Below are 23462 nucleotides of genomic sequence, written 5' to 3'. Positions count from 1 at the left end.
AATGATATTGCCCTCAATAGTAGGAAAAGAAGCGCATCCTTAACCCCCTCCAAGAAAACCCAGCGCCACGAGTGGGAGCGTTGATTAGTCGAAGAAGCGTCATCTTGGAATAGTAAGGATTTTCAAGGCAAAAACTGCCCTTGTCTCTGTCACAATGGCCCCCCCCGATCACTTATTAGTCGGCGCATCGCTTGTACTCGACCCTGCGCGGACTACCCTACAGAGAATATGAAGCCGCAACACTCACCTCTTTTCCACTATGTGCGGGTTAATTGGCTTTAAAAAGAATCTGCTTAGACGACCGAACCGAATTTGAAGTTATTTGGAGACGAACGTCACCGCATTCCCGTCGTCGCCATGCACCGCGACGCCTCTTTGGGCGCCCGACTTATCAGTGCAGCTGCCCAAGCTTGAAAGGCTCAATGTCTCAATGTCCCGACTACGAATGTGATACGCGGACGCACAGAAAGCAGCAACCTGTATCGCTCCGCAAGATGACCACATCTTTACCATCCTAGAAGACTTGCTCAGCGACAGCCGTGCCTGAATGCTCGGCACGCCGCGGCCCAGCCTCGCCGACTTTAAGGCGGTCTGGCCGCTCAACTTCATCCCCAGACTCCCGGGGCGCTGTCCGGGGCGCAGTTCAACGCCAAGGCGTGCCCGCAGAAACGCGTGGATCAACCGGTTCTGCGCCGCGCTGGACAAGGCTAAAAGCAAGAAAAAGAGCGAGCTGCCCACGCTGTCGGGCGAGCAAGCAGCCGCCGGATCAGACGGGCGGCGTGGCACGAGCCCGAGGGTGCGGCGCAGAACTGCGAGGCGGCGGTGCTGGAGCTAGCAAGAACAACGCCGTGACGGTTGGGCCGACGGATTTTGGGTCGTCGTGCAGGGACGCGGGCACGCTGGTAAGCTTGGGCGTGCAGAAGGTCGTCATGGAGGCGGTGGCTATGGCAGGCCAATCGACAGAAAGCATCCATGCGCCGAGGCAGCAATTTGGCATCAAAATTGCCTAGATTTGCATCGTAGCTTAGTGACAGCGCGGCGACAAATCCAAGTAACGTGGGCTGTTATGGTGCGGTACTGTAAAGAAAATTAAAAGAGAATCTTGACTTTAATCAATATTCCCATCACGCGGTGGCTTGGTTTGAGAAAACTCTGGCAGGGAATCAGGCGGTGGAAGCTTAACGTCATGCATGTAGTCCCAGCCCCCCCGGAAAACCAGGCCCAATGGTCTGCGCGAGCTGCATGTTGGCAAGTACATCATTGACCTTTTTCGCCTCAGCGGTAAAATTCTTCACCAAACTGAATAATCTTGAGTATCATGGAGCACTCCGGCAAGCTGACCGAGATGGACCCTATGCCCATGTGGTCCCCCGCGCCATCTGATCACGGCGCTCAACGCTCACGGTCACCGCTGATACCCACGGGCAACTTCGACGGCCCTCGCACGGAGGGAATGGCACCGCACACGGAACACGAAGGTTACAAGACAGAGCGTTCTGGCAGCGCGGCACCGTATAGCTATCCGGCATATCAGCCGATGCCTCCGCCGCCGCCGCCGCAGCAGCAAATGTATGCGCCGCCGCCGACAGAGCCGATGATGATGACGCCGGGGCCGTACATGCAGGAGCACGAGGCGCTGGATATCGACACATTACGGCAGAGCTGCCAGTATAACTTGCGGGGATATCTGGCCCTGAAGCAGGATTACAGACGGTACGGCGGCAACGCGTCGGATGGTCGCCTGCAGTCTCAGACGGACCTAGTGCTGAGCGACCTGCTGGGCCTGCAGATGGAGGTTCGCAATCTGGCGCGCGAGGCTCAAAACCACCGCTGGCGAAAATGGCTCATGGGTGGCATCTTGTAAGTATACTTGTCCTCGACTGTGAAAAGGACGGGTGTCTGACGAGCTGGTAGTGCGTCGTTTATACCACTGGTGAGGCGCATCTTTAGGCGCAGCAACGACGAGGACTCCAAGGTGGCTTCCAACGACACCGAGTATGCCTTTCAAAGATCTAGGAATATCTTGGCTCGGATCAAAGACAGTGTGTTTGGAGTGGGCCGACTCGCATCGATAGGCTTCTTTGTATTTGCAGTGTTGTATATTTTCCAGAATGAAGTGTCACTGCGCGTGGCGCGGACGACCCAGAAGCGCATCAAGCAGCTGTCGGATCGAATCATGGCGGGCGATGACACGCTCGAGGAGCGAGATCTGCGGGTCCTCGGAGGCTGGCGATGGCGAATTCTTCTATAATTATTAGAATCTAGATTTGCTTCTTTTTGGCCCTTTGATTCCGGATGGTGTATGTGTAGCGTTTGTCGGCTCATGCTGCGCTGCCAGCTGCGACTGGTGGGGCTTCACGCAAACAAAATCTAGACTTCCCATGACTCGCAATTCTGGATGCTGCAAGCGAGCCCGAGTTTCATACCACACAGGCACACGGCGAGTCCCATCTCGAGATGGCATCCGAAGGGGATGCGGTGAATCCGTCTTTGGCCCCTACGGAGGCTGTTTCGGAGGAGACGCAGGAACAAAAAGACCGGCGCTTTCGCAAGCTCTACAATAGCCCGCCGGATTTCAAGCAGCTTGCTGCGCTAGACGCCGACTTCTCCGCAGTGTAAGAACGCACACGATGCCAGTTTCTATGTGAAGGATCTAATGATCTCATGCAGAGTCCAGGGACGCGACCTGGATTTCAGAGACCCCAAGGCTGTCATGCAACTTTCCAAGACGCTGCTTAAGCACGACTTTGGCCTGTCACTAGACCTGCCAGATGACCGCCTTTGCCCGCCGGTACGCCCGTGATTGACCTACTGCCATTAACACAATATTAAGACTTTATATCAGATACCTAATAGACATAAATATATTTTATGGCTCAAAGATTTACTCGACTTCACTACATACAACGCCCCTGGCGGAAAGCTCGTGGGCATAGATATCGGCACAGGAGCTAGCTGCATATATCCAATGCTTGGCTGCACTCAGAGGCCGTGGTGCTTTATTGCAGCAGGTATGCTAGTCCTATTGACCTAGTGTTTTCCATTCCTGATGAGTACAGATATCGACGACGAGAGTCTGCGCTGGGCCTCAAAGAACATTGAGCAAAACCACTTACAAAACCGTATCAAACTCGTCAAGTCGAACCCAGATGGTCCCATCATCCCCATAGACTCAATCACTGCCACAGAGGAAGTCGCTTTTGTCATGACGAACCCGCCGTTTTACAGATCCGCCGCGGAAATGGACGAGCGCGCCGCCGAAAAGGCCCTCCCGCCGCTCACAGCCTGCACGGGCGCCCCCGTCGAGATGGTGACAGACGGCGGCGAGGTCGCTTTTGTTGGGCGCATTCTCGACGAGTCCCTGGCGCTGCGCGGGAGGATCCAGTGGTACACGGCCATGCTCGGCTTCCTGTCGAGCGTCGCCGCGCTGGTGCAGCGGCTGCGTGACAACGGCGTCGGCAACTACGCCGTGACCGAGTTTGTGCAGGGCAGGAAGACGAAGCGATGGGCGGTGGCGTGGAGCTTTCGAGCGATGCGCCCGCCGCAGGCGATTGCGCGGGGGGCAGTGGCGGGCTCATTGAAGGGCTACCTCCCTGCGCACACGGAAATGACGGTAGTTGAGTTTCCCGAGTTTCATCGTGTATCAGAGTTTGCAAGCCGGCTGCGAGACGCCATTGCGGCTTTGGAGGCAATACACTGGGAATGGGATAGGCAAAAGTTAGAAGGCACGCTGAGGGTCGCGGACAAGGTATGGACGAGGGCGTGGCGACGGCAAAAGCAACGCGGAATGGACACGAGCCTAGAAGGAGAGGAGAGACCCGTCAAGGAAGAGCTCGGTTTCGGTATCTACATCAACGTGAACCTGAATGGGGTATTGGTTCGCTGCCGCTGGATTGAGGGTCATGATGAGTCTGTCTTCATTAGCTTCTCGGGCTATCTTAAGACAACGGCCAAGAGCGTGCATAGCAGCCTAGATGAAACCAAGAAACCCGAAAAGGCGGAATGAGAATATTCAATCTTGGATAAGATGGACGCATATCTAGAAGTTTTCTGTTATATACGCCAGACCGGAGCCTTTATGGGAGATGCTTATTGTAGCCTGCTGCAATCAATCGCTGCGCGGCCTCCATCACTGGTGGCGGAATCTCCTGCTCAATCTGGAATCCCAGCTTTGGATACTTTTCTATCCGCATCAGGTCTCCCACCATGACATTCACCACCAGATCCCTCGGATTATCCTCGTCCGAATACTCTGCAAAGCTCAGCTGCGGAGACGTCACCGCAATCACCGCCTCCTCGTCCGGCCACTGCTTCTTAAACGTCGCCCACGTTCGCCGCTCCATGTAGGGCTTCTGCACCAGAATCAGCGACCGCGGCGGCGTCAGACCCTTTTCTACCAGCAACGCGTGCGTGAAGCGCACGTTTTCGCCCGTGTTGGTCGCCGCGGGCTCGACGAGGATGCGCTCCGGCGGCACGCCCATGCCGCGCGCCACGTCGGCAAAGATTTCCGCCTCGGGCCGGTCAAAGACGTCGCGCGTGAGCTTGCCGGAATGGCCGGAGAAGACGAGGTACGGGGCCAGGCCGTCGAGGAAGAGCTGGGCGGCGCGCGCGGCGACGCGAATGTCGAGGCTGCCGAGGCAAAAGATGACGTCGGCGGGGGAGAGGGCCATGTGCATGCGGTGGTAGTTGTAGACGAGCTCGGCGTCCTGGTCGAGCTCGGTGGCGGAGGAGGAGGCCATTCGTTTGGGGGTGGGTGGGACGGCGCGGACGACTTGACGATGCGGGGATGCAGATGGTGGCTTTCTTCTGATTGGGAGAATGGTTTGATGGCGATATGGTGACGGTAAGAGTAGCTTTGACTTTGGTGTGCCCAGTGAATGGTTGTCGCAACCCCCCACCTCGCTGTGCTTGATCAGCCCATCGCCGCGATCAGATGCAAGCCGTGAGCAGAATTACACATGAGAGTACTGTTACATGAGCATGTCATGAGACTGGAAACTCGTACGAAGCTCATCGAACTACACTGCACCATCATTGCTTCGCGCAGCCGGACTATAAGTATTTACTCCACCACCCCGCGATTTGAACGCAAGAGAACTAACTACCAGACAGCGGATTGCAAGACAACGGGATCAACATACTTTTTGACGGTAGTTTGCTCTAGAGTCTTTGTCAAACTCACCTGATTGACCTATTTTTCTTGCAGGCTTTTCATCCCCCGGACTCGACCGGAGGATCCCGGGACGGCCCCGAGGTGAGGGGCCGCCACGCCGACGCCATGCATGCATGCAGGTCGAGAGCACCACCAGTCCGGCGTTCTGATTGCTTTAAGTTTTGGAGATTGTTGTTTCTCGTGACTGGAAAGCGCCCATCCCGTGTCGCTCGATGCCCTTGAACCGTAGATAGCCGAGCGTGGTCTGCTGCGAGTGGGATGCTGCATTGCGCCGTTTGTGCGTTGTGTGCCGTCTCAAATTCGGCTCCAGTTCGAGTAGTTGATGATGAGGCATATTGTCAGCTAGCTTTGGGCGCGCCCATGGTTGAAATGGGCCGGGTGCAGACGGGCTGTTGATGCACGGCAGCTTGCAGAGGCATGTCTCTTGGCGTCGTCGTTTGAGCAAGGGATCGCGTGAGCACTGGCTCTGTTTTTTTTACCATGCATGTTCTTGTGGCAGGCTATCATGAGGATATTCATATCTGCGGCTATAATGCCCTCCCGTAGAAGGTGGGATTGTTTGTGAGGCATTTGCACTCGAGACATGATTGTCAACCGCATGAAGTTGGTGAGTTTTGCCGCCAAAAGACAATGCAGCCAGCTAACTTAACTACTGGAACAAATTATAATGTGCTCTTGTGGCCATGCATGCACAAGCATCAGTCGCATATCCAAGTCTCTCTGCCGCCTTTCGTCTGGAGCTTCCCAAAGCGGGCATCCGAGTGAGTCTACGACCTTTTTTTTGCTGCGCCGAGGCTTGCTGCACGGCGCGCCGAGTTCCCACAGCAAGACTGCAGTGCAACATGGCACGGTATATTCCATGAGAACCCTTCCTCATTGACATTTACAAATTATCAATCGCTCTCCTCCAAAAGCAAGCACCCCTTTTTCGAGTCAAGCAATACGGGATGGCGTGCTTGCAGAGAGGGTCGTGAGCGAGACGGTGAAGCAATGAGAGCGGTATGAGTCGCCGAAATACATCTGACCCACTGTAGACATCGCGGGATATCAGACGTGGAGAAAATAAGCTTCCACCTATGAGATTTCAGTCAATGATCGATCTAGATGAAATCCCGTGTTCTTCCCTTTGGCATGCGAGTTGGAGGGGCCCAAGTCAAATTAGGCGGTTCTGCTCCCCCACGTGGGTGCCATCTCACGCACCACCATGGCTGTAAGACGCGGGATGGATAGATGGGACGCCTCTCAGCCAACGACGGGCTCTTGCATAGCAATGTGCGCCCAGTGTACGGTTTTGGAAGCCTCGGGGATAAGCAGAGCAATGGTCTTGACAGCTGGTTTCGGTCGTCTGTCCCGGTGGGTTTGACAAACGGGCGCGCGGGGCATTCGTACGTACAAACAGTAGAGGTACTGGTATTAAATAGTCCCGCATCCACCGTAGCTTGAATATTATTGTCCTCTGTCTTTGAAGACGGGGTTCATCTAGATTCTATCCCAGTACCCTATTCCTTGTGTATTATACATTACAGGATGGACAAGGTCGACATCCTGACGGCATCCCGGGTGGAGCCTCTCTCCCAGCACCACCATGCCACGATGATAAGTCGGGTTGGCCCAACGCTCGCCTACGCCGTGCACCTCCAAGACATCATCGGCTCCCTCTCCGCCATTCTCTGCTGGCGCGCCTATCTCCTGAGCAGCATCTCCCTCGCTCAGACCTACTCCGCCATTCGCTTCCTCGCCTTGCACCTTGTCGTCGCCACCAAGCTCGGGGCCTTTTACGGCGCCGCCGCGTCGGTCCGCGCCGCCACGACCGTCTGGGACATGAAGACAACACGCATGCTGCGCGACAAGCTCTTTTACGAGTTTGCCCTCTTTGTTCTCGGCGCCGGCAACGGCCTCTTCCTGCTGGTCCTCTGGCCTGGCTGGATCGTCATTGGCGGCACGTCGTTTGTGCTCTGGCAGATTTGTGGGTGAGGGCGAGGGCGCGAAGAAAAAAAATAAGCACCGTCAGAAGGGGGAGATTACAAGACGCATTGACAAAGATGCCGACGCGAAATATTCGGAAGCGCCATTCCCGCAAACAACAAAAGATGAGCTCTCCAAAAGGAAAGGCCCCCTTCACTTTGAATAAAAGAAAGTGTTGCCGCCGCCGTCTTTTCGAATCTGGCTCGCATAATCCATCTCGGGGTCAAACTGTTGCCAAGTGCTGGCGGGAAAGATGTGCTTATTGCGCTCGTACCACCGACGATCAACCACCTTTGTCTCGAGGGGGTCTTCGTCGGCACCTTCGAGTGAGGAAATGTCCGGCAGGCTCTTGGCCGCCTTGACGTCGGCCGCGGTGCTGAGACCCCCTGCCGGCAACCCCGAAGCCGCGTCCGGCTTTTCCGGCGCCTCGACGCTGTAGTCAAATAGGCGCTTGCCACCGGGCCCGATGGTCTTGTTCATGACAAAGTAGTAAAAGTCATAATGCTATCAAAGAGATTGCAAAGTTAGCCACAGAGCTTGTATAGATACGACTCGATATGAATGAATGAAAAAAAAAAAAAAAAAGATCACGCCACGTACATGAGGAATAATGACTGTGCCTCGGACAATCATCAAGTCGTCCACGCCGACGCGCGCCCAGGCTCGCGTCGCGTTGACCTGCTCGCCCACGCCCCGCTCCGCGCCGACCTTGCGGCTCTTGTCCAGAAACACCCAGATAAAGTCACCCTTTTTCATGCGCACAATGCCGCCCGGCGTATTGGTGCCGTCGTAAAAGACGAATGGAATCGCAATTTCAGTCGCCTTGACCGCCTCCTGCATCGCCAGGAACTCGCGTCGCAGCGCCTCCCGCTCCGCAGCCTCTTTCCGCAGCGCCGACTTGGTGACTGACTTTGGCACCAGCCCGACTGACGCATTGGCCTTGAACTTGCTGCTCTTGACCTCTCCATTTCCATTTTGGCCCGCGTTGAGACCATTACTGCGCTCGGATCCGTCCGTCGTCGTCGCTTCGTCATCGTCGTCGCCAAATGAGAGAAGCTTCTTGCCGGGCTTTTGCTTCTTCTTGGCCTTTTTCAGCGGTCGAAGCGCGCCAGCTGATGCCGCAGCAGCAGCACTACCCGAGTCGCTGGCGGCGCCGCTGCCGGGTGTGTTGTTGTTGTTGTCGGGCGTGCCCGTCTGCGAGCGGTCGACGGGCGTCGAGGGTCCGGTGGCGGTGGCATCGCGCGCCTCGCGCTCCTGCGCCTCGAGGACCTCAGCGCGGCGCTTGCGAAAGTCGGAGAGCGCGACGAGGCCGACTGTGTGGGTAGAAAGGCGCTCCTGGGTCGTCTTGTTTTGCGGCGTGAACCGCGACGCTGCTTGGTCCGACATTGTTGTCTGGAGTCGTGGTTGATACTTTTGCGATTTGCAGTGCAGCAATCGAACGGTCTTTTTGGCTGGACTTCCCCTTTGAGAAGGCCATGTGGGTCACCGCAGAAAGAGCATTACACAGCATCTACGCCAGGTGTCAAGCTTGCATAATTTTGAACATTTTGAACAAATAGACTATTGATATCTAACAGTACATATATATCATCAATGTGTTCTATGGGAGTCTTTTGCCCTGTCGTGTCGCTTGGCCGACCTCTGAGTTGGTCGTGTCATCGGCGTATCGCTTGTATGCAATTATGTACCGTTCATCAGCACTCCATGTCTCCTGTACACTTTTGCGCTCTGTAATTGCGTTGAACCATGTTCTCCATCGTCCCCATTCTTCGTCTTGCCCCTTGGAAGGGATCCCTACGCCGCCATTTTTGTAGTGATCAATCAGCCAGAGGCGTTTAGCCCATGGCGCCAGGCAGATATCGACCATGCCCAGCTCCTTGCCCGCAAAGAATGGGCCTTCTGGATCCATCTGCTCCGTGAGAGTGTGAATATGTTTATGGAGCTCTTTCCGGCCTTCATCTAGCGTGAATGGCTTCTCATCGGTGTGCTGCAGCAATTTGTAGAAAGCGGGGATGATTTTGTTGCTAATGTGGTCGATCCAGAGGCGTGCGCGCGCTCGGTCGTAGGGATCCTTTGGTAGCAAGCTTGGCCCGTATTTGGATTCATCATTGTATTCCTCATCCAGATACTCGCTGATAATGTTGCTTTCGAATAGAGGCTTCTGTTTGCTCCCCTGCGAACCGACTGGCACGGCGAGCGTAGGCACCAGGCCGCGGGGGTTCATGGCCAAAAATGAAGCTTCCTTCTTGTAAGGATTGATTTCGATGTACTGATAAGGTATTTTCTTTTCTTCAAGGACGATCCATGAACGCTGTACGAAAGGACAGAACCAGCCGCCGTAAAGCTTCAGCGGGTGGGCATCGGCGTGCTTAGCAGCGAGCCCTGCTGCAGCCCCAGAGGGTTCTGGAGGAAGAGAGGTATCAATCGTGGACATCGCGATATAGGTGGAAAGTTTTGCGAGTTGGCAGAGGAATATCAAGGGACGACATCAGTTGGGCTACTAAGAGGCTTGAATTTGGCGGGGTAGGCTATTGTCTGACGTTGCATGACGTGAACGAGTTAGTGTCAACGTGCACTCTGACCCCCAGAGCTAAGATAAATCCGCTCGATAAAGTGGACTATGGTGTTTTCGCAATCCCCTGTGAGATGATTGATAGTTGTGTTATCATTTGGGAATTGCGAATTATCGCTGAACGATGCACCTGGTAACCCAATGGGAGTCCTTGAAACTTCGAGCCTTCGCCTATATGTACAGCCTCACGCTGTGGTCAAAACTGGATTTTATTTTATCTTCTATTTGCCTGATGATGCTATCCCATTCTGGTCAGTATTAGCAGAAAGTTGTTGCGAAGCTATGCGCAGTACTGCAGCAGCTATCGCTCGCGGTGTTCACCGCACTATCCCGTTATTGTTCATCCGCTCTTCACACCCTCTGAATCATGAGTAGGTAGAACCCTCTGGGGGCTGAGGAATCTTCTTGTTGTTTGGGGCAGCCATATATCTAGTTGCAGTTAGTTCGCTTCCGTAGAGTGATATATGGCAGGAGAGGCTCGGATCCACGCACCGTCTGAGCTCTATCAGGATAGTCTCCATGGTATTGTCACGCTTCCATTGAGCGAGGCAGGGAAGCATCGAGGGGTCGACAATGCCGTTCTTGGGGTCAACACAGGGCAGGTTGACCTGGCTAACAAACTGTATTTTGGGAGGAACATCGGGGTAGGTATCACCGCAGTGCATCTTGAGACTGTAGATTCGGTTCTCGTGTACAGACTGGAAAGCGGTTAGCACTGGACAACCATTTAACTGTGACGGTGTTTGTTGCAAGCGACAGGCTCAGCCTACGCCAACATAAACATACATGAGGAGGTCCCAGGATAGTGCCGTTCCAGTTGCTCATCAGAAGGTCATCGCTATCCTCCAAACCATAACTGCAAGCCTCCGCGCCGAGACCCTTTTCACCCTTCTCGAGCTCTTCCAGCAGGCGAAAGTTACGAGGAACCTTGGCCATAATGATGCAGTAGCTCTGCGTTTATGCCGCGTTCGTGTTTTTGGGCGAGACAGGTTTCCAGCAATGAAGAGAATGGTAAAAACCGAAAGAGGCTCTTTTAGCGCTTATGATGCTAACGCAGACCGCAAGGGTTGAAGCAATGCTCTTTGGGAGAAGTGGCGTGGGGTTTCACCATCCAAACGGAAAGACTTATGGCGGTGCAGCCGCGGGGCAGACCAAAGCTGTCGGCCGCGGAATATGTGGAGGCATTTGGCCAGCTCTGTTGACTTGACACACAGCCAAAGCCACAGGAGCGCCACAAGCTGCACATAGCAGCGGGTAAATATCGGGCACGGCCGGCCTACCAACCGGAAAGCTCGCAAACGACCCATCGTCATTCACTGCAGCCTCGCCCCAACATCACAGAACTCGCCCTTCGATCTTCCTGCCACGACTATCGACGAACCGGACGATAGGGCAGTAAACAGCTTATTCCAATTGCAACACAGGACGGAATTTCTCACACCACAGAGATGCAGTCCGCGTTAGTGCGGGCATCCCTACGGGGTCCCCTTCAGCAGCTTCAGACATCCCGGCGACTATCGACGTCTGCTGCTAGCTTACTGGCCTCGAACTTCGGTGGTGGCAGTGGCGGAGCTCTGCCATCGTACTTTCAAAAGCCTCGTCTTCCAGCAAATACGGTGGTGCGTTTCGTGCCTCAGCAGACAGCTTGGATCGTTGAGCGCATGGGCAAGTTCAACCGCATCCTCGACCCTGGCCTAGCCGTGCTCGTGCCCTTTATCGACCGTATTGCCTATGTCAAGAACCTAAAAGAAGTCGCCATCGAAATCCCCAGCCAGAGCGCCATTACTGCCGACAACGTGACGCTCGAATTGGACGGCGTTTTGTTCACGCGAGTATTTGACGCCTACAAGGCTAGGTGAGGGTCCCAAACAAATGACACAAAATCAGGATATGCTAACCACGCAATTACACAGCTACGGTGTTGAAGATGCCGAGTACGCCATCTCCCAGCTCGCCCAGACCACGATGCGATCCGAAATTGGCCAGCTTACGCTTGACCACGTCCTCAAGGAGCGCGCCGCCCTCAACACCAACATCACCGCTGCTATTAACGACGCCGCCGAGGCCTGGGGTGTGACCTGCCTTCGCTACGAGATTCGCGACATCCATGCCCCCGATGCCGTTGTTCAAGCCATGCACCGCCAAGTCACGGCTGAGCGCTCAAAGCGCGCCGAGATCCTCGACTCTGAGGGTCAGCGCCAGAGCGCCATCAACATTGCCGAAGGTCGCAAGCAGAGTGTTATTCTGGCCTCGGAAGCCCTGCGAGCCGAGCGCATCAACGAGGCCGACGGTGACGCCGAAGCGATCCTGCTCAAGGCGCGCGCCACGGCCGAGGGGATCGATGCAGTGTCCCGCAGCATCACGAACGGCGCCGAGGGTGCCAAGGGTGCTATTAGCTTGACGGTGGCCGAGAAGTACGTCGACGCTTTCGCCAAGTTGGCCAAGGAGAGCACCGCGGTCGTCGTTCCCGGCAACGTGGGTGATATCTCTGGTATGATTGCCACAGGTCTCAGCGTCTACGGCAAGGTCGGTGAGGCACAGGCCAAAACCATGGCCAAGCAGATTATGCATCCTAGCGAGTCGAGCAGTTCAAGCAGTCCGAGCAGCATTGCGGCCGAAGGTGTCACCGAGGAGAATGCCACAGAAAATCGCAAGGACTCTATAAAGGAAACCGTTTTGGAGGAATTCAACCGAGCGGCCGCCAAAAAATAAGCTGCGCGACTGTTTCCAGAGCCTCTCGAGCCTCGTTACAGCACGTACGCGAGATCTTTTGTATAGTATTGTGAAACGACCAAGCCTCCCGTCTTCGCTTCTTGCATCTCATATATCCACTGGACGCCTGGGCCGGCGGCAAAGGCGTTTGTATCATTTCTGGTTTTTTAATCATATTTTCTTTGTCTCATTAGCAAAAAGCAGGATAGGCATGAGTGGATTGGGTCACTATTTCGACATGCCGCAGTTCAATGACAATGCGGACGGCTGCACATGACGGGGTAAAAAAGCAACTTTTCTCTAATATGACAAAAGTCGAGCTCTCGATCTCGGCCCAAAAAAATGAACGAAATCTCACTTTGTTATGCTACACCGGCTGCGTCTCCGTTTCGCCTCGCGACTGTGCAACGCTAAGGAAATGTTGAAATCGCCAAAATCAACGATCAATATGTATTAAGGCAGTGTAATATTCATGATGTATTATTATGTAGTCTCAGTGTAAACAGGTATATTACAAAGGTTGAAGTCGTTCCTTTACTCGAGAGTATGTACAACAGTCTGGCATTGTTGGCCCTGTATCGGTATACCGTTGTATTCCATTTCACGCTGTCATAAGCCTCTGCTCGATCGCAGTCTTGGAATCTCGAGGGGCCGTAGATGTTGAGCGCCGCGTCGTGGTGGTGGACGTCAAAGCGCGTGTAATCCTAACTCTAACGAGGTGAATCCCGGGTCGTTTCCTTCGAGGACGTTAAAGACCTCGTCGCTGCCACAGGCCTCGGAGGAGTTGCCCGCGCAAGGCGCGCGGCAGTCTGATTGGAACGGGGTGTGTGACCCGTCAATGTAGTGCCCGCACCAGCACTCGGTGCCGGCCTTGAAGCCGACGTATTGGTAGCCCTCGCTCCAGCACTTGCTCTCGCACTTGGCGCGGGTCATGTCGTTGCCAGCCGGAGCCGGCAGCTGAGTCTGTAACGGACGGTAAGGCGCATCCGCGTAGCAGCCGCGGTCTGTCCAAATAGGAGGCGGCGTCGAGGTCGGGGTCGGGGTGGAAGTTGAGGTAGAGGTGGTGGTGGTGATGCTCATTGAGCACTCAATTCCGCGATGACGCCCACGCAGTAGGAATGCTTGCTCCAGCCCTTGCAGTCGAGAGAGATGGAGGGATTCCAGCGGGAAAAGGTCTCTGGAGAGATGCTCCAGGTTTTTCGGATGGACTCACAGGTCCTGGTTCCATAGTTGTCATACCAAAAACTGCAATCTTTGATGGTATTGACGTCGTAGCTCAGAAAAGGCTCCGCGTCGGCCGTGGTCAGAGGCAGGAGGTTCGCCAGCCCTGCGCAGAAAAGCAGCGTTGACTTCATTTTGTAAAAAAGTTTTGACGCAAGCGTGAGGAGGGTGGAAAATAATAATTGTTCCAAGTTTTGAGCCGTTAGAATAGGTGCCAGAAGCTCGCTCGTCTCATGCGTGATGGGCAGCGTTGTGAAGAAGAAGTAGAAAGGTGTAAGCCGAATCTTCGGGCAGCAGAGTTGACAACAGCCATCAAGAACAACTGCAAGCAAAGTGGGCAAGCGGAAATTGCAGATTCCTTAGCTCCCTAGCTTCGCCGAGTTCATTTTATTTCTTTTTTCCTCTTGAAGGATTTCGGGCCAACGGTATCATGCCTCAATAGCTCATGCAGCAGGCCCGGATATAAAAGCGGCCTTAGGATGGCGCTCTGCAGGCGGCGTCCACTAAAATCGACCTAGCGTGCCGGGCACCCGGGCAGGGGTCTCTGGGGGAAAAAACAGTAACTAATATTTACCTAATCTAGCTCCTTCACCGTTCCTGATGCCGGCTACCCTTAGGTAGTGGTCGAACTTGCTAAGAACAATAAAAAAGACGGCTAAATAGAGTGCTAAAGAGTACTGTAATGGGGCATTCCGCTGGCATTTGCTAGCGCTCCCCTAAGCGCCTCCTCCAGGTCTCACCCAGCACTCTCGCTAGCGCTTTTTAGCACACCCCCTTAGGTAGTAGGCGCACCCCCTAGTCGTTCGCAAAGTACAGCCCTCCCTCCCTCAACTGTCGCCTGCTGAGGACTGAATGTCCCCCAGAGTTCTATTTACTATTCGCTTGTGCTTTACTGCACACGAGCCTTTTTCATGGTCTTCAATTATATCAATCAACTCTACCAAGGCTCTTGTGGTTTTGTTTTTCGCGTCTGGCTTGCCGTTCCAAGCACTCTTGGTTCCGCGAATAGTGTCGTCTTCCTTAAAGAGTCGGCGGTTGCCGAAGGCTGTCTCAATGACGGGCGGCCTAAATTTTTGTTCGCCTCGAGTTTGGACATGTTGTACTTGGAGATCTCACATCTCCTGTTAATCATGATTACGGTTAATGTTGGTCAAACAGTACTTGCACCTTTCTAATTTGCTCCGCATCTATCGTTCTCTTGAGGCTCGTAAGCTGTCTGCCAAGTTTATTGATATCATCTTTATAGTGATGTACGTTATCTTTAATTCCATTAGCCTAGCGTGCTCTTATACCTAATGTCATTAGTGCTCATCTCCTTCGCTGCGTAGACGACATCAAAGTATAGCGTATTCCTGCCAACCTCGGCGCGCCGATGAGCTGCAGGCGCCGGTGGTCTTTTCGCCGTTGTTTCCCTTCACCTTGACGGTGCCTTATTAGGGATGAATACATTAGCGGGTCCCCAACGGTATGCGTGCTTGCGCCACCTGATTTACATGGCAGAGGTAACTAAGCCCCCTCGTATTTTTTTCGAGCCTGCTTGCCTAATGCCACAGGCCGCACGACCAACGCTCAGGCACACCACACCTAACAACATGCTGGTGATGGCTACTTCTTTTTTTAGATTATAGATTAATCAGCTTACAATCCTTGACCCTTGGCACGAAGGCAGCCGCCAAGGCAGACAGGTGGGTACTAACGACGCAAATGACTGGATGGATGAGAACAAAGAGTGTAACGGAGTTCGGGTAAGGAGTGAATCACATCAAGAGTGATGTGGGTGCACACATGACCCAGCGTGTAATATAAAAGGAACGTCCTCAACGGGAGGAGCTGCTAAGTAGACTTGAACCCATAAACTTCTTTCTCGCTCAAAAGAAAAAAAAACACACACAAAAAACAACGATAAGGTGTGTTGGTTGGAGAAGAGCAGAAGGGGTTCACTGCACTTTCCAGACTCCGCAAGCGTCGCCGTCGTTTCTTTACCCGGTGAAGGAGAAAGAGAAACAGACCAACAGAATGTTGACGTTTTGGAAACAGAAATGGAAACAGATAACGCAGAAGACACCCGCTTCCCGGGTTAAAGAAGAAGATAGAGGGACGTGGCCAGTCCTTGCAGTACCAAACTACTGGGAGAAATGGGACCCTTCACGGAGGGGATTGACAGACCGGCTGAGGAAGGAGACGGGGTCGACGTCTTTATGGATCGATGATGAGGATGCGCAGTGTCAAGTCTGGATGGCACCTGATGAGACGGAGCTGATACCGGTGGTCGAAAAAGTTCTAGCTAGGGCTGGTTTACTGGCGGAGCCGAGTCGGTACCGAAAGTGAGGGAGGTTTTAGGAGCAAATAAAAACCTCATGCAGACCAGAGCATCTGAATGAATCAATACCAGCCACAATGGCCACTCTGATAGAGGGTCATCAACCAACCGAGGCTCCCCTGTCTACTGAGCAAGGCTCTATGATTCTCTATGGTACTCTCTGAGGCTTTACTGGTACAGTGCTAAAATGGGATCCATTTTACTTGACTTTTGCCGGCGGCGTCTATGCCTACCGTAAGCAACAGAGCTGTCTTGGGCGACTATTATCCCGTCGTACAACCGACTCGCCATATGTCACACAGCCCATGAGGGTTTTTTTCTCGAGAATCTCATTTGTCTATGCAACCTTGCGTCACATTGAGTGGCCAGCGATATATATCTAATGCGATGGCGATCCGCTTTGTCAGTTGACCCAATATGGTACCTCCAACTTGTGTTCCTGCATAAAGACAAATAAGCGCTCCATTTGTCTCGATCTGGGTAAATCACTGGTATTCTCTCAGCTAAAAACAAGCAAATTTCTATGGATTTCATTTTTTATACTTTTTTTAAATGAAACACAAAAAGTTCATTGGAGTACAATAGGAAGCAAGACTGTACAACGTTGCAGGCGCCTCTGCAATATCTTGATCATACCCCAAAGTGCTGGTGCTTCTTCAGAAATTCACCGGGATTTTTGAGCTCCTCGTCGGTTGCGTATACAAGACATCTGGTTCTCTCACACCCAATCATTTCTCTCCAATTGGGGACCCCGTAGCCGCGTTTAAAGTGATTTCCCATAACTCTCTTCTCCACAAGGAGGTAGTTTTGAGGAGTTAACCATTCTTCTTCGGGTATGTTGCTCTGGTAGCAGATGACTCGAGCAGAAAAAGGTACTGGGTCCCATCTGGGGTGATTGAACCAGGTCTCAAAATAGGGAAACCACTCTTTTACCCACTCGCCCTCTCCTTTAGCGTGGACCATCTGAAACGTGATGCTCTTGAGCGAGACAAGGTTCCTCTCCAGCCAACTTTGGTCCTTGTCCTCATATGCTCGCATTTTACAGCACCCAGACGACAAATATTCACAAGCATCGAAATTGAACCGGATCCAGAGATGCTGTGCCTGCTTCAGCCAGGGATGGCGAGAAAGGGGGACAAGATGTTCACGATTGAAACGGACAGTGTCAATAGCAAGGTTGAACCAACTAGGCAAGCCCCCGTCGGGCTTTGCAGGCTCAGCAAAGATGTAGTGAAGGAAGGCGCGTGACTCCTTGCACGCGAGATACGCGGCAGACGGTTTGACAGCATAGAAGAGCTTGTAACTACCGTCTGGAAGTGAAACGTGACCCATGCATCTGCTCTCCCCCGATAAACATTGCTTTAGGCTAGATTTCGAATGCTCCAGCCTTTCCGCTAGAGGCGGGTCGGCCCGAGTAATGGATAGGGTCATGGGGCCGAGAGTTGTAAGCCATATTTTCCGCCGGATATCGATTGGAAGCTGCGCGAAGGAAAAACATGGCTGCTGCCGCCTGTAAGAATTAAGAAGAAAAGAAGGCTGTCCGGAGACCAGAGGGTTTCGAGATGATGTATTCTGCACGGCTTACTGCAGTATAAGATTGGCAACTATGCTACACCCCCCTGTGAAAGCTCCGCGGCCCACTAAGGACTCACTGAAAAGCCACGACTGCGGATATTAATTATGTAGTAATTAATATTGATTCCTTCCAGCCATTGCTGGGGATTGACCAGTAGCGTCAGAGTGGATTTGAAATCACGGCGTGCCACTAGTCAATCAGGTCATGACAGAGGTACCAGCAGTGTTTAGAAGATCGACTTCGCAGAGCAGGCGGTCTGCAGAAATGTATCCGATTGCTGATCACAAGCTTTTAAAAAGAGAAAAGTGTCTCACAAATTGAGAAAAAAGTAAGCAAAAAGCAGCAATTTTTGTGAGTTAAAAAGAAAAATCGGTAGTTTTTCAGGCATCGTTGTAAGTGTGGGGGACACACGGGCAATCCACCATGGCTAATGACTAAAGAGTAGAAACAATAACCGCGCGATATTTCATTCTTCCTTGACGAAGTTTCTCCATAGCTTCATCAATTCCATCTTTTGTAAAAGGAAAAGTCTCAATCATAGGAAGCACGCTGTGAAGCGATGCAAACTCAAGCATTTCTCGGTGAAGCGCCGGCGGTGCTGGAAGACTACCCTGTATGGAGATTGCGTTCATGACCAGCTCCATATAAGGCACTCGCAGATCCTCCGGATCAACCGTCATGGCAACAATAAGACCGCCTCGGCGAACCAAGGGAATTATGTTGCTCCAATCCGGCTGCTTTGCCCCAGCCAAGAGAAGGCAGTCTACAGGCTCCGCCAAAGCGGCATCTGCGTCGGACAGACAAACAAACTCGGTTGCTCCAAAAGCGGTAGCATCTTTTCCCTTGTTTGGAGTATTGGATAGAGCAACAACTTGACAGCCCATTTTCGCAGCAAATTGTATCGCCAGGTGGCCGAGGCCACCAACTCCAAGAATGCCAACACGGTCGCTCCATCGAATCTTGGCACCACTTAGAGCAGAGTAAACGGCCGCACCAGCACACATTAATGGCGCCGCCTCGGCAGATGGAAGTGAGTCGGGAATGATAAACAGAAAAGCTTCGTTCCATATAGCGTGGGATGCGAATGAGCCTTGATCTAAATTCGTAGCGCCGTAGAGCTCTCGTCGGCTGCAGTACAACTCTTGTCCCTTTTGGCATTCCCGACAAGCCATGCAGCTGCCATGACAGTACCCCCATCCAACCCGATCACCACTGAGGATGTTTGGTAAGTTCATCGTGTGAACGTATCGAGACAACGGGGGGGGGGGGGGGGGGGGCGGTTCGTATCTTACATGGATAATCTTTTGACGGATTCGCCGATGGCTTCAACCACGCCTACTCCTTCATGACCTAGAACCATGTCCTCGGTCTTGTAATGCTCATCTGTCCCGCATATACCCGAATGAGTAATTCTAACCAGGACTTGTTCATCTTTTAGGCTGTGGTCTGTGATGGGCCTCTCTTGTTTGATGACTCTTCCAGAGGGAGAGCCCTTGAAGACAAACATTTTCGACAATTTTTTTTCGCTGCGCACCTGTCTGCTACCACAATGTGCATGAGCCTCAACGCGCGGAATATATATACTTCCCAACTCATGGAGAAATATCCGTGTATGACTCGCCCGTGGTCGATTCTTTTCATTTTTTCAGAATGTCGTTGGACATGTTGCTCAAGCTTGCCATGGAAATGGCCAATCACAATCTAGTCTCTACAGCCAACGGGCCCATGGTTGCTTTTGAATTGACCAAAGACCCTGCATCGCATGGAGTGTCATTGAGCTGGGGCAAGTCAGAGACTTGTCAATTTGAGCGCAAACATCTGAAAAAAAAAAAAATTCGATAGTCATGCCATCACCATGGGCGAAAGTGGGCTTTCATCGTGCTAATTGGCCACTTTGGTGGCAAGCAGTCCGCTGGGTGTACGATTCCGATACAAAGTTCAATAGCAACAGCCGACGACCGGTATAGAGTACAGGAACTCAGTTCCCTTTCATTCTCCTATAAATATGTGCGTGTTGCGCCCATTGGAGTCGAGATGATGTGCATTGTACGCATCTTCTCGGCCCTCAAAGTTGTTGTCTATCATCGCCAGTCGAAACGAGCAAAAATGCCTACTCCAGAAGAACAGCAGAATCTTGCCGTAGTCACCGAATACTTTGCAGAGTATTGGGGCAAGGGCAACGGTGATATTGTCGATACGCTATGCGCAGATGGCTTCGTCATCAACTATCCCATGCATGGCCCCCGCTACGGCAGGGAAGATGCGAAAAAGATGATTCGAGAATTCAAAGAGGTATGCCATTTCTAATACGACACTTTTTTTTTTTTTTTTTTTTTTTTTGTTATTGAGATATTTGTGCGCTGATCCTTTAAATTGCAATAGGCGTTTCCAGATATATCGTTTCATGCGTATCAGCACCCTCTCATTGCCAGCGGCCCCTACGTCGTGGGACGATGGATTGGTGGTGGCAAGCACACTGGCGTTGCATTTAGCGACTTGGCTGTCTCCCTGGACCGTCCAAACACAGGAAAGGAAATCCATTTCTCGGGTACTACCATCTTTACTCTGAAAGACGGCAAGATTGTGGACGAGACGGGAGAGGAGGGTGCTTTGACTGCGCTGCAGCAGCTAGGTCTCGTAACTGGGCCGAATGCCGGAAAAGAAATCAAGTATCTACATGAGTGATTGCGAATGTGACGGGGAGTTTACAGACGGATCAAGTACTGCAGCCAGCAACTTTTCGAGGTCAAACCCCTTCATTGCGGATAGTCTCATTCGGTAGTGCTTAATAAACGCCAAAGCACCCTTTTGAAGCTCCTTTCAATGATGGAAAAGACTGATTAGATGAAATTCCACCCTAGCTCCGTCATCGTCAGAGATTGCTGGTGACAGTGTCAGGGTCGACAGCCGGAACCTTTGTCGGCAAGACCGCCGCCACCGTTCGCGTCGCGGTGCTGCGTACAATAACTAGTGGGGGTGTTTGTTGACGTCTGGCACTCCATCTACGACAACGTCAAGCACCCGAATAATCTGCTAGCGACCAAAAATGAAAAAAAAAAAAAAATTTGAAAAAAAAAAAATGACCCAAGGAAACTGAACAACGAATCCCTCAAGTTCATGGAGTCCCGCTCAACGCTGTATTGACGGTGCGAACGGCCGGTGAAACCTCATAGAGATTTGCCCACTAGAAGAATATAGGTATAGGAGTGTGTTCCGGATCAATAGAAATATATTTGTACAATAGCTATGTATAATGCTGACGCGAGTAGCCCTGCCATGAAGCCTGGTGCTTCCAGCGTCGCGCCAGCGGCGGCCTTGTCGGTGGTTGTTGGTTTCGGCTGGCTCGTTGAAGCCACGTCCGACGAGACGTCACCTCCACGTCCCAATGTCGACGTGACTGGCAACAGACTGTAGCCGCCGCTGCTGACCTCACTCACAGACGACGTGATGCTGGCGCCAATCGCGCTGTTCGACCGCGTCCTGAGCGACGTACCCGTCGAGCTCAGTCCGCTTCCGCCCGTCGACAATGTCGCTGTCTGGCTCGGCCGAGAAGAGGCGCTGCCGACACCGCTGCTGCTGCTGCTGTTGCCGGGGCCAATATCGCTCTTTTGGCGGCCGCAGAGGCCGGAATCGAGGCAGACGGTATCGGCGTCGCACGACGAGCCGTCGCCGAGGCCGCAGCAGACGCGGTCGCGGGGGATGCAGCCCACGTCGCACATCTTGGTCGTGGCGGTGCAGCCCTTGGGCGGGCCGGAGCACGTCTGCCCCTTGCGGCAGCAGCCCTGGCTGTAGCAGGTGTAGCCCTCCTCGCAGGCCTGGCCTTGGCCGACGTGGCAGCACTCGAAGCTGGCGTCGATGCACTCGGTGTCGCAGCCGACCAGGCCCTTGAGGCACTGGGGGCCGGTCTTTTGTCGCGAGGTGAGGAGGGTCCGGCTGCTGATGCTGCTGCTGCTGCTGCTGCTGCTGCTGCTGCTGCTGCTGCTGTGGCCGGGAATGTGGAAGAAGGAGCCGGCGCCGACAGCGTTTGTTTGGGCGGCGGCGGCGGCGGTGGCTGTTGTTAATGCAGCGAAACCAGTAATGGCCAATGCTGCGTAGAGAACCATTGCAGACGTGGTATGTTATCGTATGAGGCTTGTAGGAGGGAAAAAAGGGCGGTAAAATAGAATAATTTGGGTGTCGCGTGTTCCCGGCTCCAGGCTCGAGTCTTAATCACAGTTGTCTTGTTTTCGGCCGCGTGTGAATTGTGATGAAGGAAAGAATCGCACGGCGTATTTCAAGCTCGCGATAATTGAATGAATGAAGGCGTATCGCCACTTAATTACCATGTACGTGGGCGGGTCGCCAAGAGAATCATTGAAGAGACAAGGGCCACACATAAGTGAGCAGGTAAGACAATGATGCACAAATTAGCCGCCGACCCCTGTTTGTGCAGATGCTCACCATACGTATACGTATACAGTGGCGACCTGACTGGTGATGCCTTGTTAAAATTAACCGATGTTTTTAACGACTTGGCCGGAAGAAGAAGGTAAAGGAGAAACCCCAGTCTCTGATCAGCAACTGGCTCGCATATGAGGTGAAGGCGCGAAAAGAGGTTTCCCATTACACGGGAACTTTTGTATCCTTTGTCGTGCGCGCCCACTCACACAAAGCGAATGCAACTGCAAAAGGGCAGCCTAGTTGCTCGATAATAGTGGCCACCCAACCACCTTCCTTACGGCGTTGGTGCTCGAAAATGACGGGGAGCTCGCGTGTGGAGGTAGTACCAAGTGAATCATTGGCCCGAGTATATATTTAATTTAGCAACATTACAAAACAAAAAGCAATCAACAGCGGGGAAACTGCGATAATCGGACTTTTTTTACTTGGGCAAAAGTTGGGGTCGTGGCCCGTGGGTATGCACGTATGACAGCAACTGACAGCTGCGAGGGGAATAATTGGGCACGAGGCAAAACAGGGACAGGGGACCAGGAAAGCTGTAAATAGCACGTCCATCCAATGGCACCCAAGGTATAAGCACTGGGGTGGAACGCATACTATGACAGCCTATAGGTGAGTTACGGCTAAAACTTAATTCACCCCTTATATATAATTAGATATATAAGCGTATATAGATAGGTATATTTTTTTAATTATTATTTTTTTAATAAAGAAAAAATATAATAACTAAAGTAGCTCCCCTTACTTTATATATAACTTCTATTACTTATTATACCTTATATAAACCTTTCTTCTTTCTTCTTTAGTTTTTATTTTTATTAGTCCCCTCTCCTTAATTATATGTAGATATATATATCTATTAATATATTATATTTTATAATATAGTTAGTTAATAAATAAGATATATAAATAAGTAAATTATATATTTTACCTAACTTTTATTATAACTTACTTGAGTATTATAATTATTTAATAACCTTTAAATAGAAAATACTTTAAAGGAGTTAAGAATTACTCTTACCCTTTAAACTCTTAAAAAAGACCTTAAATGTTACGTCTCTCTATAGCACGTCTAGTACTATCCACTAGACTAAAAGGCTAACTACGACCTATGACAGCCGCGGCTTAGATAGTGCTATAACCTAGGTGTAACAAGTGCCCCCCTCTGCAGCGAGAAGACACCTGTCCCTAGGTGTAGTTACCTCCCTAGAATCTAGTAAGTCGGTTTCTCTAGCCTTGCACTAGCGCAGCGAGATCGTAGCCTTCCGGAAGGGCACGTCTAGTCCCACACCAGTGGCCTGGCCGGCTTACTTATGCACCGGAGCCAGGGCGGGGATTGAACCTACGAGCAGAGCATAATTGCTACCACTTATTAAGCCACGGGGGTATCTAGTACTAACATCCGTAGGGACGTAAATGACTAGTAACTTATTACTTTAGATAAGTCCTCTACTCTAGACTAAGAATTAGTTAATAGATTTAG

At 52.2% G+C, this 23462-nt stretch overlaps 12 protein-coding genes across 12 annotated transcripts; 4 read left to right on the top strand and 8 right to left on the bottom strand.

Moving 5' to 3' along the window:
- Positions 1–1318: 1318 nt before the first annotated feature.
- BBA_08841 (DUF890 domain-containing protein) lies at positions 1319–4006 on the top strand (the record flags this gene model as incomplete). The annotated part of the gene is made up of 7 exons (XM_008603938.1): positions 1319–1860; positions 1915–2042; positions 2266–2300; positions 2434–2615; positions 2671–2791; positions 2846–3011; positions 3060–4006. The coding sequence occupies 7 exons, from the start codon at positions 1319–1321 to the stop codon at positions 4004–4006; spliced, it is 2121 nt and encodes a 706-aa protein (XP_008602160.1).
- Positions 4007–4076: 70 nt separating this feature from the next.
- BBA_08840 (DUF218 domain-containing protein) lies at positions 4077–4739 on the bottom strand (the record flags this gene model as incomplete). The annotated part of the gene is made up of 1 exon (XM_008603937.1): positions 4077–4739. One exon carries the CDS (start codon positions 4737–4739, stop codon positions 4077–4079), a length of 663 nt encoding a protein of 220 aa, XP_008602159.1.
- A 1961-nt stretch (positions 4740–6700) lies between these two features.
- Positions 6701–7147, top strand: BBA_08839 (uncharacterized protein; the record flags this gene model as incomplete). The annotated part of the gene is made up of 1 exon (XM_008603936.1): positions 6701–7147. One exon carries the CDS (start codon positions 6701–6703, stop codon positions 7145–7147), a length of 447 nt encoding a protein of 148 aa, XP_008602158.1.
- Positions 7148–7291: 144 nt separating this feature from the next.
- BBA_08838 (XAP5 domain-containing protein) lies at positions 7292–8524 on the bottom strand (the record flags this gene model as incomplete). The annotated part of the gene is made up of 2 exons (XM_008603935.1): positions 7292–7642; positions 7739–8524. 2 exons carry the CDS (start codon positions 8522–8524, stop codon positions 7292–7294), a joined length of 1137 nt encoding a protein of 378 aa, XP_008602157.1.
- A 214-nt stretch (positions 8525–8738) lies between these two features.
- BBA_08837 (glutathione S-transferase domain-containing protein) lies at positions 8739–9572 on the bottom strand (the record flags this gene model as incomplete). The annotated part of the gene is made up of 1 exon (XM_008603934.1): positions 8739–9572. The coding sequence occupies one exon, from the start codon at positions 9570–9572 to the stop codon at positions 8739–8741; it is 834 nt and encodes a 277-aa protein (XP_008602156.1).
- Positions 9573–10075: 503 nt separating this feature from the next.
- Positions 10076–10646, bottom strand: BBA_08836 (ubiquitin-conjugating enzyme; the record flags this gene model as incomplete). Its single annotated transcript, XM_008603933.1, has 3 exons — positions 10076–10139; positions 10203–10408; positions 10497–10646. 3 exons carry the CDS (start codon positions 10644–10646, stop codon positions 10076–10078), a joined length of 420 nt encoding a protein of 139 aa, XP_008602155.1.
- Positions 10647–11158: 512 nt separating this feature from the next.
- BBA_08835 (SPFH domain/Band 7 family protein) lies at positions 11159–12422 on the top strand (the record flags this gene model as incomplete). Its single annotated transcript, XM_008603932.1, has 2 exons — positions 11159–11565; positions 11624–12422. The coding sequence occupies 2 exons, from the start codon at positions 11159–11161 to the stop codon at positions 12420–12422; spliced, it is 1206 nt and encodes a 401-aa protein (XP_008602154.1).
- A 687-nt stretch (positions 12423–13109) lies between these two features.
- BBA_08834 (WSC domain protein) lies at positions 13110–13777 on the bottom strand (the record flags this gene model as incomplete). Its single annotated transcript, XM_008603931.1, has 2 exons — positions 13110–13555; positions 13636–13777. 2 exons carry the CDS (start codon positions 13775–13777, stop codon positions 13110–13112), a joined length of 588 nt encoding a protein of 195 aa, XP_008602153.1.
- Positions 13778–16593: 2816 nt separating this feature from the next.
- On the bottom strand, positions 16594–17295 carry BBA_08833 (uncharacterized protein; the record flags this gene model as incomplete). Its single annotated transcript, XM_008603930.1, has 1 exon — positions 16594–17295. The coding sequence occupies one exon, from the start codon at positions 17293–17295 to the stop codon at positions 16594–16596; it is 702 nt and encodes a 233-aa protein (XP_008602152.1).
- A 678-nt stretch (positions 17296–17973) lies between these two features.
- BBA_08832 (Alcohol dehydrogenase zinc-binding domain protein) lies at positions 17974–19046 on the bottom strand (the record flags this gene model as incomplete). The annotated part of the gene is made up of 2 exons (XM_008603929.1): positions 17974–18751; positions 18832–19046. 2 exons carry the CDS (start codon positions 19044–19046, stop codon positions 17974–17976), a joined length of 993 nt encoding a protein of 330 aa, XP_008602151.1.
- Positions 19047–19645: 599 nt separating this feature from the next.
- BBA_08831 (uncharacterized protein) lies at positions 19646–20224 on the top strand (the record flags this gene model as incomplete). The annotated part of the gene is made up of 2 exons (XM_008603928.1): positions 19646–19831; positions 19922–20224. The coding sequence occupies 2 exons, from the start codon at positions 19646–19648 to the stop codon at positions 20222–20224; spliced, it is 489 nt and encodes a 162-aa protein (XP_008602150.1).
- A 430-nt stretch (positions 20225–20654) lies between these two features.
- Positions 20655–21642, bottom strand: BBA_08830 (uncharacterized protein; the record flags this gene model as incomplete). Its single annotated transcript, XM_008603927.1, has 2 exons — positions 20655–20723; positions 20779–21642. The coding sequence occupies 2 exons, from the start codon at positions 21640–21642 to the stop codon at positions 20655–20657; spliced, it is 933 nt and encodes a 310-aa protein (XP_008602149.1).
- Positions 21643–23462: the final 1820 nt, after the last annotated feature.

Source organism: Beauveria bassiana, assembly GCF_000280675.1.
Source record: "Beauveria bassiana ARSEF 2860 unplaced genomic scaffold BBA_S00041, whole genome shotgun sequence".
Lineage (NCBI taxonomy): Eukaryota > Fungi > Ascomycota > Sordariomycetes > Hypocreales > Cordycipitaceae > Beauveria > Beauveria bassiana.
This window is presented reverse-complemented; position numbering and strand designations above follow the sequence as displayed.